The sequence below is a fragment of the Balaenoptera musculus genome, chromosome 4, assembly GCF_009873245.2.
Source record: "Balaenoptera musculus isolate JJ_BM4_2016_0621 chromosome 4, mBalMus1.pri.v3, whole genome shotgun sequence".
Taxonomy (NCBI): domain Eukaryota; kingdom Metazoa; phylum Chordata; class Mammalia; order Artiodactyla; family Balaenopteridae; genus Balaenoptera; species Balaenoptera musculus.
In genome coordinates this window covers 83,058,151-83,072,121 of record NC_045788.1, presented here as the reverse complement: position 1 = coordinate 83,072,121, position 13,971 = coordinate 83,058,151, and the positions used below count along the sequence as shown (strand labels likewise).

Sequence of the window (13,971 nt, the reverse complement as noted above, 5' to 3'; positions counted from 1 at the left end):
TAAAACAACATATCTTCTAGAATCAGAAAGAAAACATACCTGCTCTTTTTTTTTCTTTAGATTTCTCAGGTACTGTTCTAAATGTGCAATCACTTACCTGGTGATTGATACAGACCATTAAGGCATCTGCAAATTATTTCTGACAGATAGCAATGTCTCTGCAAAATCATCCCACCAGCCACCTCATAGATATAAACATATTGTACAAAGAAATATGCTTGCTGTGCCAGTGCAATTTCAAGAAAAATCACCTAGTTCCCCCTTTCAAACATGTTCCTGCCCCTAATTCCTCCTATATAGAGATTCTCGAGCCACCTCTGTTATAAGATCAGAAATATAGACCAATTCTGTTCATTAAAAAGTACTTCAACTAGTCTCAGTACTGATATTAGGATTGCTACTTATTCAGTGACACTTTCTTTTTCTTTTTCTTTTTGCTCAGAAATATAGACCAATTCTGTTCATTAAAAAGTACTTCAACTAGTCTCAGTACTGATATTAGGATTGCTACTTATTCGGTGACACTTTCTTTTTCTTTTTCTTTTTGCTTTTTCTGAGTGTTTAGTGTTGAATTCTTAGACTGAATTCTCTGTTAGGTTCCTTAAAATGTAGGGAGATTGGAGGCCTAGGTTTAAGACCTGTTCTAGCATTTGTGGGGCTTTCCACCAATCTGTGATTTGGTTTCTTCATTTTACAAAGGGGATAGCACACTTGCTCAGCCTACTTCATTGTAATTCCTTGAGGAACAATTTTATGAGGTGGAAAGTACTTCATAACCTGGAATATAAAAATTCAAGCTACTGTCATTTTTTTTAAAGCAAATGGCGTCTCGAGTTCTCCATCTCCCATCAACTAGGCTTCATGATGACGTGTGTTCTGATGACACGTTATGTACCCCCCTGCATATTACGTACACTGACACTCGGAGGGGCTTCACTAACTAACAAATGGGGGTACACTGGGTAGAGCTGGAAATCGCAAATCTTGATGTCCCTCTTTCCTCACGGCCACATGCTCTTAAGCTAATTCCCCACAAAGTGTCTGGCACCTGCATCCACAGCTTTTACCAATGATGAGTAAATAGAGGAGCTCTCAGAACCTGCAGGGCAGTTGTTTTCTTGAATGTGGAAGGGATATACCCAGATGGTGAGATAGAAATATGAAATAGTAGCTATATGAGATTTTTTTGTGTGGGATGAGGGGTGTCAGGTTAAAGGGATATATTTTGAGAATGAACAGACTTCTAGTCTAAGTGAATTTCCATCACCAAGTTGCTGGACCATGTAGAGGTTTAGACATGGATAAGATTAGAGAGGATTGATGTGTGTTAGGTGGTAGAAGAGTGGGATTTACCCTTGACAATGTAAACAGATCTGCCCCCTTCTCAAGGATAGGAAAGAACTAGATTGAGTATGTGGCATACTTTAGATGGTTTTGGCTTATGTCTCTGAGGATAGATAGTACTGTAGAGTTAAGGAACTGGACTCTCCCCTCCCTGGACTCCTCTCCAGCAGTCATGGAGATGAAGAAGGTCTCATGGACTCAGTCTAATGGTAACGTAGAAATTACTCTGAGATGAGAGTGATGATGACAATGATTATGATGAGAAAATTAGCTGTCCCTTTTTGAGCATGTAAAATACGTCAGGGACTGTGCTAAGTACTTTATATACATTAACTCATATAATCCTCACAACAACCCAGTGAGATAGCCCTGTTATTCCCCCATCTTACAGATAAGGAAACTGAAGTTAACTTGCCCAAGGTCAAGAGCTGGTAATTAAGTGGCAGAGCTGTGATTTGAACCTATACATATCTAACTCTACAGCCCACGTTCTTACCCACCTGGGAATATTGGCTTCCTACAATCTATTTTAAAAAGCACTAAACAAGGAGTGGGCTTGAGGGCAGGCCTGGTCTTTAGAAGCTGGATCACACTGAGCCCCTTTCTGTTTCCTAATTTACCTCGATTATAAAACAGGCACAGTGATGTGTTCCTCACATGGTTATGATGAGAACTGAACTGAAATACTAACTTATATGTGACTGAACTGAAATACTAACTTATATGTGGTATACTCATTATAAAAGGAAGAGGAGAGAGGGATATGGCTGCTGGGGAACAGTTTGACGAAGGCCCAGAGCATTAATTTCCCAGAGAGAAGCACTGATACCCAGCCAGTTGGCTGTATACTGCCCATTTACATGCTCTCCGATCACTAACATAGCATGGCACATAGTTACTTAACAACAACTACAAATAAATATTTTTGGAGCATCAACCATGTGCCAGCACTGTTTTAGCCACCAAGGCTTTGAGGATTGTACAAAACTGACAAGGTCCTGCTTCCAGAGAGTTTATAGTCCAGGGGAAGAGTCAGTTAAAAATGAAATACATTCCTACCAACAATTTTTGGGGGCTCTTTTTCAATTTTTCAATTCTTGTTTATATATAGGGGTATATTATTGTTTTAATCTGTAGTTCCTCACTAAATAACAGAATTGAATAATACTTTTAAACAAATTCATTGAACAATTGGATATCCTCTTTTGCGAGAAATCTGTTTATGTCTTTTGCTCAATTTTCTTAAAAAGTTACCTTTTTCTTACTGATTTATAGAAGTTTTAAAAATATATTTTGGATGAAAGTCCATTGTTGGACATAAATGTATTGCAAATGTCTTCTTCCAGTGAGTAGGTTAATTTACAATTTTTAATGGTGCCTTTTAATAAAGAGAAGTTTTAAGTCTTAATAAAAAAAATGAAATACAAATATATGTCAGGAGAATATAAGCACAAAGAAGGAAAAACAAGATAAACAATATTTGGAGAAGGGCATATAGTAGAGTGGATGAGGAATGTCTCTCTCACTCACTTGTTCACTGAACAAAATTTATCAGGTACTGCTGACTTAGAATGTAATAAATTACATTTCATAATGAAAAAGGTTTAAATAAGAAAAAATAAATCAATAATCACTATTCAGTATAGCAGGAGGAAATAGCAATTTAATTAAATATTTGTCTCATCATGTTTTATATTCCTGAACATCGAACCAGAGACATTTTGTGGCGTCATACCTGAAAGGAAGGCAGTTTTTGGCAGAGTTACCTGGGCCTTCTCTTCCTGCTGGTTGGCTCTGAGCACCTTCTCCAGCAGCTTGCGGTGTGGTTTGCTCTCGGGAATGCTCAGCTGGGTGGAATTCACCTGTGATGGTGGCGCAGTGGGCTGTCTGCTGGTTAGGCGGCTTTTCTGTCTTTTCCCAGATGTGCTGGCTGCCTGCTACTCTCTGTCTTTCCCCAGTTGTTAGCAAAAGCCTCATAGCCTGGTGTGTGAGTCCAGCCTCTTCAGCAGCCTGATAGGGAGTCCCTCTATCTTGTTCCCAGCTCAGTGGCCACTGTTCCCAGCTCAGTGACCACTGTTCCCAGCTCAGTGACCACTGTAGGCACCGAGACCTCTCCCAGAGCAAGGTTTAGTATCCCTTCACCTTGTCCACCTCTCCCTCCTTCCAGTGTGCCACTTAAGAGGTAGTGAACGACTCGTTGAGGTAGTGCACGACTTGTTGAGGTAGTGAACGACTTGTTGAGGTAGTGAACACTAGTAACCATAGTGAACACTAGCAGAGGTAGTGAACTACAATCAGCAACTCTCATCAGGGGGTCTGCTTTTTTTTTTTTTACATCTTTATTGGAGTATAATTGCTTTACAATAGTGTGTTAGTTTCTGCTTTATAACAAAGTGAATCAGTTATACATATATATATATATCCCCATATCTCTTCCCTCTTGCGTCTCCCTCCCTCCCACGCTCCCTATCCCGCCCCTCTAGGTGGTCACAAAGCACCGAGCTGATCTCCCTGTGCTATGCGGTTGCTTCCCACTAGCTATCTATTTTACGTTTGGTAGTGTATATATGTCCATGCCACTCTCTCTCTTTGTCTGCTTTTGCTGCTCAACGGTCGAGTCCCTTCCTTTCAGAGTTGACTCTCAGCAGGTATTTGCTTGGGCATCACTGACTTTGACCCTTTGTTCAGTTAGGTGACTTATATCTCTGTTTGCCATACCTAAAGCTTTTCTGAAAGAGTTTAGTCAAATTATTCTGTCTAGCATGAGTCCTGAGAGATAGACCAGCATAAGTATGTGCCTCATCTCATAAGTATGTGCATCTTCCCAGCCCCCATCTGAGGAAGGGGGGCTTCCTTCCTTGAATATCTAAGGGACTAGTCATCTCCAGCCTACAACCTTAGGATATGGGGCTCATTATACAGATCAACTCTAAACAGAGGGAAGGAGAGAGTCTCCAACAATCCTCTATGAATATTTTCACCTCTTTAACTTATGAAGAAGCAGAGATATATATTTGAAAAATAATTTGATTGCTATGATTCCAGACAACCCATGGAGGAAATGAATATGTCAGTTGTTATATCTTAGATTTATTTCCAAGTGCTTTTTAAATTATTATTATCAATGTCATTTTGTGCCTTCTCTCCTTGTCTGACTCCTGCACCTTTATTTCCATAATTGGCTTCTTTGTTCAACCTCACTGCATGAAGTCAGTTACTCAGTTAGGTGTTGGGGAAACATATACCTGTCTTAGACAGATGCTCTTGAAGTCCATCACTGGGAAATGAAGGGTATTAAAAGTTGACAAAATGGAATCCCATATTAATTTGCCTATCATCATCTTTCTGAAATGGCACTAATTGAGAGGCTCAAATTTTGGATTCATTCAACAAATATTAATTGAGCATCTGCTATATGCCAGACACCATTCTAGAAACTGGAGATTCAGCTGTGAATGAAATAGACAAAGTGTTTCATTTGCTGACTTTTGTCTGTTAGGAGGTGCCAATGATAATATGCTCTTTGCCTCATCTCTATCTCTGTGGGACAGCTAGAGTTCTACATATACAAAATAAAATAAAAGATAAGTCTTTTGAATGGAAACTGAGTTCTCCACCAGTAGTACTTTATACTGGGTTGAATATGCCACTTTATATTCTTTAGGAAGCAGCTGGGCTGTACATGTTAAATAAATAATATATGAAAGTGAGCTGAAGACCCATATCTTGATCATCAGCTATTTTCTGAAAAGTTCACATTACTATTCCAGTTTCCAATGTGGGATATTTGGTTTTCTATATAGTCAGCCAATCAATGAGCATTTCTTGCCCACTTATTATGACTCTGGAGCTGCAACGTTATGCTGCACACTTCATCTGAAGGGGAAAAGAGAATCCCCTCACTACCACTGTGCCAGGATTTGCAAAGTCATTCTTGATGTCTCACGTTCCCCTGGAGAATTGCTCAGTTGTCATATGTCAGTGCTCCCACCTGCCCAGGAACTAAAAGAAGACTCCTCACTGGACTGAAAATCAGAGTTAAAAAAAATGGTGGCCATTGTTGGCAAATGCACAACAGTTTCATTATACCTACTTGCATCCTGCTCCCCATCCCCTCACACTCTTAGTTGGATTTTCAAACCACATTGAGTGTTAAGGGACCCCTGTATCCCAGCTGTGCCTGTTCATCTTTTAAATGACACCTTCTTCCCTAGAACTGCCCAGAAACCTGAAGATACTTCCTCTACAGAACTGGAGAAGGTTTGCCCATCCTCCTTTGGCTCCTCCATAAGGGGCAGTTCTCTGGATTTCTGATCTTTGACTAGATTCAAAGCAGGTACAGAAGCTCCACTGGGAGCTTCTTTAGTACTTGGACATTTCTCCTAAAGTATATGCTATCAACTGTGCTCAAAGCCAACTAAGCTGAAAAATAGAGTGAAATTTTCTTACGTGAATTTCACCTCACTAAATTATTAATAAAAAATAGAGTGAGCCATAAGTAGATATTTGTTAGATTCATACATATCCATCCACACTTTATTCTGGTCCTGATATCTCTGGCCTTTCAATTTTGCTTCTCGGAAATGTCTTTTGCTCAATCAAATTGAAAATATTTTAGTTTACTAAAGATGTTCTTAGAAAGAAGAACTGGTGCGCACCAATGATTTTTGAAAGCATTTAAAATTCAACCCTGTTTCAGAGAAAATTTGAAGTATTATCATCGTAGTGTTTAGAGCTAGCAGAAGTAGATACAGGGCCACATTTTTCTGTGCTTGGAAGGTTGGAGTATTCCTATGATAATTAGAAATAGTTAAATGAATTGAAATGTCCCAGATGAATGGATGATGTTATTTTAAGTCCTGAAAGTTAGGCATTTATAGATTTTTTTTGCCTAAAACTTTTTTGGAACATAATAAATGCAAATTTTAGACATCTTAGACTGAATCCTAATTTGTTTACTCTCTTCTCCCCCAAGAGGAAAAGGAAACTATTAACCAGAGCAACAATGTTGGGTATGAAAAAGTACTTCTTATATTTGGCTTTCTTATCTGTGATTCTTAAATGTTGATGAAAAGTATTGCCCTTTCACCTAATGCACTTTAAAATATGACCAGATTCCAGCAACTTAGTAGAATGGTACCCTTCATCTTCTTCAAACCAATATTCATCCGAGGTTTTAGCCTTGGTTGAACAGTTAACATTTCCCATACTTGGTTTCCTTTAAGACTTCATAAATTACAGAGTTCCTGAACAAATTGATCAGTAAAAATTCTAAACTATAGCAATGAAGATTCCTGAAAAAAAAGTATGGCAACTCATAATGATCCTCTTCCTACACGTAATGATCCTCTTCCTACATCCCCTTCCTGCATTGGCATGTCCACATTAGTTAATTCATGGATAGCAATAATTCCATGTAAAAATGAAAGAATTTTATCAGAGCTCAGCACAAAGCTTATTTGTGGCAACGCTGAGTTTAAAAAATAAATCTATTTTTATGAGACTATGAACTAATTCTTTTTAGCCATTAAGTACCAGGATCCCCTTTTTTCTGGACTTCCTCCCACTCTAACTGACATATTTAGACTATTGGCCTTGCTTTATAGACAGGTGTAATGTCAGGTGTCTCCTTGAATTCCTGGGAAATCATTGATTGTTAAATACTCTGAGCTTATTTTTTTAAAGTGTATTTAAAAAAGAGTCCTGTGTGGATAGATACAGTCTCTGTCTGCTCACTAGCGTGTCTGTGGTGCCAGCATAGGCACTCAGTATTTCTAAATGAATAGATGAATCAGGATGTTGAAATGATGCTTTATGCACAATCGGCTACAAGAAAGGCTAAGTTGTTCCAGGTCACGGATGCAATAAAATTGGACTTGGGGTTGGGTGGGAGGGGAGAAGACCTGAGTTCAAATACAAACGGGGCCACTGACTGATTCACTCATGCTATCAAGTGAAACAAGTGACAACTTTTCAGGGCACCGTTTTTCCCTTTGAGAAGCTGAAAGGGTTGTGCTGAATGTAGCGAATAATCTCCAGTTTCTCTGGGCTCACATGTTCTTTGTTTTAGGCAAGCTCTTCTATTTCCAGTTGGGAAAAGGTCTATGTAGCCTGACATCTTGGGGTTTCCCCACAGCCAGTCTTGGGAAATGTTCTCTTTATTATGGTCTCCTCTCTCAGCAAAATACACTCCCAATGCAATTACCTCTAGTACTGTGAAAGGAATTTTACCAGAAAATAACCTGTAGTTTAAGCCATATTTATGGAATTAATTACAGGTACAAAAGAAAGACACACACACACACATCCAGAATTGTCTGGCCTAAGACCCAGTTTTAACTTAAAATATTCTTATTTCTGGATGCCTCTGTTCAATCACCTCATCTTAGGCTGGTTTCCTCCCTCTCTTCCCTTCCTTCCTTCCCACTCCCCTTCTCCCCTTCCTTCCCCTCTCTTCCCTTCTCTTCCCCTTCCCTCTTTGTCTCTGTCTCTTTCCCTCTGACTGTCTGTATAATTTGTATTAGTTGTCTATTTCCAACCAATTTCTAAAATCCAATTCCCCTAAATCTCTAATAATATTAAGTGGCCCAGCAATTCCTCCTGGAGAAGCTGCATGCCTGTGGGGTACTTTGACCACCTACTTGGGTATCCAGCTCTTGCAGGATTGTCTCACTTCTCTCCTAACTATGGTTTTTCACATTCTCTCCCTTCCTGCTCACACCTTTCTGTCTTGTGTCCCTTATACTCTTGGATTGTTCAGGTGAGCCTGATCCCACAATCTTGGCACGCAAGTCTAGTCTGAGCCTTTCTAAATAGTCATTTCAACATAGAGGCTGTGCACAGAAGCTTAAGTCCTGATCATGTGGAAAGTTACAGTGGCAGATGATCTGAGAAATTGAGAGAGAGCGAAAGAGAGAGAGAGAGAGTTTGGAGATGGAGGTGTAAAGAACTTAGAGGGGCTCTTCCTTTATCCTTGTAAAATATCTTCTTTATGTCATTCAGACTCTTGGCTTCCTTCTTTTTATGTTTTCTAGCGTTTTAAGTTTCATCTCCTTTCCTCTGTGTTCTTAAAGAGAAAAGGGTGAGGTAGTTTTCTTGAATCACCAGAGGGTTTTTTCTGTCCACTTGCCTACTCTGAAAGAATTGGTCTGTTTACCTTCACAAGGAGCAGTATTTGTATTAAAGAACCACTGCGCATCAAGGCCCAAGTGCAGATGTCCTATCATATAAGATGGTGCCTCATTCAGAAAATGCAAGATAGAGTAAAATAAATTAACAACACCTTGGCTGCATGCTCCATTCACAACTGTTAATTTAACAGGGTTATGCTTCCACCTCTGAGCAGAGAGCTCCTGGCAGGGACAGCTGCTCCCGTGCCCCAGGTCGTGTTGTGTGCGTCCCAGTAGGAGTCATCAAGAGCAGCAGGAGAGCAGGAAGGTGGTAGTGCATCAGAGCACTGAGCAGTGTGGCAGCATGGCACCGGGAAGAGGAAGCAGAATGGGCCCTTCCAAAGTGCTTTCATGCACTCCTTCATTTCTTGTATGGATACACGCACCGTTAACTGAGGAAGAAGAGAAACTTGCCTTGAGTTTTACTGGAAATTTATTAATCCTGCTTTTACTCTCACATGCAGCTTATTTTCAAAAATACCTTTGTATACTCACTAGCATGTTGATGGACCTAAGCAATACAGGCCCATATGCTTGTCCAAAGAATGTCAGACAGGTCTACATCATGATGAACAGGATCTGGGTCCCTCGGGCAGAGCTTGTATGACAGGTGGAAAGCATGCCTTGTGTTGGCCTGCTGTGATTTGCATCCTAAACTGGAGCAAAAGCCAAGGTCAGGCCAAGGTCGAGACTGGGGCCAAGCAGAGGACTTGGTACATGATAAGCATTCTTTAATTATTGGTCTTTTGCTGCATTGTTCACTGCTGTATTTCCCCATTGCTAAGACAGTGGTCACAGAAGTTAACCAGCCTTATTGTTGCAATATATACAAATGTTGAATCCCTGTGTTGTATACCTGAAACTAATATAATGGCTATATGGGGGCTATAAGTAACCACACTGGGGCACCATAGTGGGCAACAGAGCTATATAGAATTCTGAGTACTTGCCTAGACATTTCTTTTCATGACTATACCTTCTATTCCTATCCTGTGATTTAATTTCCATGTGGAAAAAAGTTGTTTGCAGCCTATGTTACGTTGTAACATGATCAAATGGTAAAAATTTTGTATTCTAGTCTCTTGCCTTCAGTACTAGGATGGCTCTGTTGATGATAATATAAAACTAATTTTAAGTTTAAATTGCTTTGGGAATAAGAAATTGTGATTTAGTGAATATATGCCCCTCTTTCAAAAGCGGAAGCAGTGTTTTCCACTCTTTTTTTAAAACTCAGGAATAATGACCATTTTCTGAATTCAAATTTTGAAGGTCTGGTATGTTCATTACTGATGTTGGACCACACACAGAGGAAAGTAGATGTCATTTTGTGACCAGCATTCTGAGTTGTCACATCCTGAACAAACCCCTCAAAGCCCTGGAACTCATCTGCATTTTGCACAAGACCCTGATGGAATTTGCTGTTTAAACCTTAACCATATTCTTTGCCCTGAACCTACTGGTTTCCTGATGAGACCTGAAATCTTGGGGAAAAAAATAGGCTTTTCCACAATATTTTTTTAAATCATAAGTTTTTCACAGAGACCCTCTGAGAAACCCTGAAAAACCAGTATCTTTCAGAGGTCACTGATGAAAACCTAGGCTGGGTGGACTTGAGTTGTCAAAGTACATCCACAAAAAGGCTGATTTAAGTTTGGCAAAGGAGAGACATTGAGTTGGGGAAAGAAAGACATATAAAATAATGCCAGTGATTCAGGAAGGCCAGAAGGACATTAATTTTCCCAGAAACTAATGTGTACTCTCCTAAACTCTTCACCAGAGAAAGAGAGGGGGCTTGGTTTGAATTTCCAGGGTATTGCTGATTTCTTAACTCCAAGTATGGTGCCTGGCACAGAATAAGTCATTCAGTATGCATTTATTGAATGCTGTGATTTGAAGGAAAAGAACATTGCTCCATCTCTCCTTTTTTCCCCCCTTTTTCTCCATAAAGGTTGAAAAAAATGATGAGGACCAAAAGATTGAACAAGATGGCATCAAACCAGAAGATAAAGCTCATAAGGCCGCGACCAAAATTCAGGCTAGCTTCCGTGGACACATAACGAGGAAAAAGCTCAAAGGAGAGAAGAAGGGTGATGCCCCAGCCGCGGAGGCGGAGGCGAATGAGAAGGATGAAGCCCCCGTCACTGACGGTGCGGAGAAGAAGGAGGGAGAAGGTTCCACTCCCGCTGAAGCGGCCCCAGCCGCCGGCCCCAAGCCCGAAGAGACCGGCAAAGAGGGCGAAACTCCTTCCGAGGAGAAGAAGGGGGAGGGCGCCCCCGAGGCTGCCACAGAGCAGGCAGCGCCCCAGGCTCCTGCCCCCTCGGAGGAGAAGGCCGGCTCTGCTGAGACAGAAAGTGCCACTAAAGCTTCCACTGACAACTCGCCGTCCTCCAAGGCCGAAGACGCGCCAGCCAAGGAGGAGCCTAAACAAGCCGACGTGCCTGCTGCTGTCACTGCTGCTGCCGCCGCCGCCACCCCTGCTGCAGAGGACGCTGCTGCCAAGGCAACAGCCCAGCCTCCATCGGAGACTGCGGAGAGCAACCAAGCCGAGGAGAAGATAGGTGAGCGACCTCCAGGGTCAGACGCCGTGGGGGGCCAGGCCGCCTGTACTTGGGGGCCTATTTGGAAGGCCAGGCCACCTGTGCCTTCAAGGGAGAGGGGAAATTTCTAGAAGGTGTATTCAGGAAATCAAGGGAAGCTTCGCTGAATTCCCCAAAGTGGCAGGGCTGAGAGCTAACTCTGGCCACTATGTTCCCAAATATCTCCAAGCCTGAGAGAGAACTTGGGCAGGTTTGTGTAGCAGCCGGTACTAGACAGGTCTGGCAATTACCTTGTTAATTGGATTGGCAGAAAGAGTAAAACTAGGTAATCCTGGTTGAAAAAAATATTCTGTGTGCTGGATAGACTTAGCTTAATAAGTAATTACTGAGGCTACATATATTTTATGGATGGGAATTAGCTAATGTGATTATTTAGCTCTGGGAAGTGCCTGGTATAAATGCAGCCAACTCCCTATTGATTCAGATGATGCAGTTTGTGAATTGCCAGCAGCTAAAACATACTCTCAGACCACCTTTCCCTATCCCACAGTATGTTTCTGGGCATTCTCCCCCATCAATTGGTGAGTAGTGTGCGTATGTGTATGTACGCTCAGAGAATGTTAATTGTAACATTAATCGGGGTCAGACTAATTAGGAAAATAAGTCTGTTGATGTTGCCAAAAACAAAAGAAAAAGCCCAAATATAGAACATGTTGTGAAGTCAAACATAAATTATCATTTTATTATCAAAGACACTACTTTCTACCATACGCATACATAATTGACGGTTGACTGTGATTTTAAAAAGGTACTAGATTCTCTTTGGTTTGGAGCTCTAACCTGGAGTGTTTTCACTATTATTGCCCAAAGAGCCTGTGCAGAATTGGAATAGAGCATTCACAGTACAAGATAAATTTAAGGGAACTTCACCCCTCAGCACTAGATCTGTCCCTCCACCTCAACCCATCCATAGTGGTGAAGGAGGCCAACGGTCTCCAAGGTCTTTCTCTAGCCTAGTGTGACCCATGAATACATTTCAGCCCCAAACATTAAAGATAAAGTTGCTTCTGTGCCAGTTGAAAAGGTTGGGTTTACTCCTTTAGAATTTAGTGATTTAACCCACTATGTGTCCAAGGACCCAAATTTGGACTGGACCACACTGTGCCCTTGGGAAAAGACCTACTCCATGAGGATGCTCTGGGAAATGCCTTGCTATCTGACCATTAGATTGAGAAAGTAATTATTGGATATTTGCCATGATATCCATCTCTCCACATTAGATACTGCAGGATGGTGGAAGATTATTCTAGATATTTTCTGGTCTACTTCTTTCATCTTACCCCCCAAATTCTATGAGTAAACAGCCAGATTATATTAACTATTATTGTTATTAGCATTATCTAGCTTCAGATAAAGCACACACCTCTTTCTACCAGTGACCTATCTTAAATCTTTATTCTAACTATATACCTGCCCCAGGGGCCAGACCTTGAGGTTAAGAAGATGGGAATATTTCCCTGGAAAAGGTAAGGCATGTGATAAGAATGGTTTTGGTTTTAATTTACTCCGCAAAACAAACCTTGTTAACTACTCTTCTTTAGGTTTAAGTTCCAGCCTTAGATACAATGGCTAGAAATCATTTTGCATATGACCGACTACCTATTGGCAATTTTCATAAATCTTAGAAATTAATCATGATTTTAAATATAGAAAATTTTGACATTACTCAGATCATATTTTTAAACTGGGATTTCTGAAATTGTAAGCAGAGACAGAAAGACATAATGTGATTTTAGGTATATGCTCATGATTTGGATTAATAGAAAGGAGGACTGCTTGAATCAATGGAAAGTCTAAAAATAATATATTTTAAAGGAAATTCAGTTTTTATTATTTTTCAAGTTATGATAATTCAAATGAATCAATGAAATATTTTATGTAGTACATGCTCAGTAAATGTCAAGTGATGAATGAATGAAAATTGGACAGATCCAATTTATAGATAATAATTTGTTTACTCATTCATATATTCTTTGTGCAGCCTTGCTTACTCCATTCACTTATTTAATTAAAAATGTGTCTGGTCGGTAAAAGCAAATAGGGATCATGCTCTGTCCTAAATTTTACAATTTCTGACTAAAAAATGCCTCAGTTAGTCTGAGTTTAATATGTACATTGAAAGGTAATTGAAAAGTATAGATGAAGTTCAACTTGAAGGTAATCACAAAGGGCAACTTATTTTACATTGTTTCTGAGCTTTGGGTAGGTATTGTCCTCTTGGTTAGATCTTGAAATGCTGCCTATAGCTTCTTTCTGGACTGATGTATCTATTAGCCTTGCCTGCTGTAGGTGACAAGCACAAATTACCCAAATATGATGAGCCTCATGGAATCACAGAAGCTACAGGTGACAAGGAGATCTATCACAGCATATCAAGCCCAAATTCCCATGGGCCCTGTACCACATTTTCGTCTATCTCGTATTGGATTTCATTCTAATCCAGGTTAAAAGAACAATATTCCCAGTTGAGCACTACTGTTTGGGAATGGACGGCTACCCTGGGTGGCTTTAGGATTCTGTGACTGCCTGGAGGGGTGTAGAGAGACAGTCAGTCGGATACGGTGGAGTAGGGTTGGGGGGCAGAACAAGCCAAAAGAGAGATTCAAGACAAAAATTGCTGTCAGTAAGAGGGTCAGGATTTTGGACCAATCTGATCACTACTTTAATACAAATGGGAATTCTTTCTAAATTATAAATGTTTTCTTTATTTTACTTCCTTTACTATTAGTGGGTTTATTACAGGTGGATGCCAGTTGCATTAGGACCTTTGGAATTTTTTTTTTCATTTTTTTTTTTTTTTTTAATCCTCCAACTATATCTTCCTGTCTCTGCTTTGCCACTCTGTTTGCCCATCTCTGCAT

The 13,971-nt window shown here is 40.4% G+C and overlaps 1 protein-coding gene across 1 annotated transcript in view; it reads left to right on the top strand.

Annotated features, from left to right (window-relative positions):
- GAP43 (growth associated protein 43) overlaps window positions 1-13,971 on the top strand; it is a 92,689-nt gene that overhangs the window by 39,986 nt on the left and 38,732 nt on the right. The window contains exon 2 of the mRNA XM_036850677.1: window positions 10,462-11,071. Within this exon, the coding sequence (XP_036706572.1) occupies window positions 10,462-11,071 (610 nt within the window). The remainder of the gene's footprint in view (window positions 1-10,461; window positions 11,072-13,971) is intronic.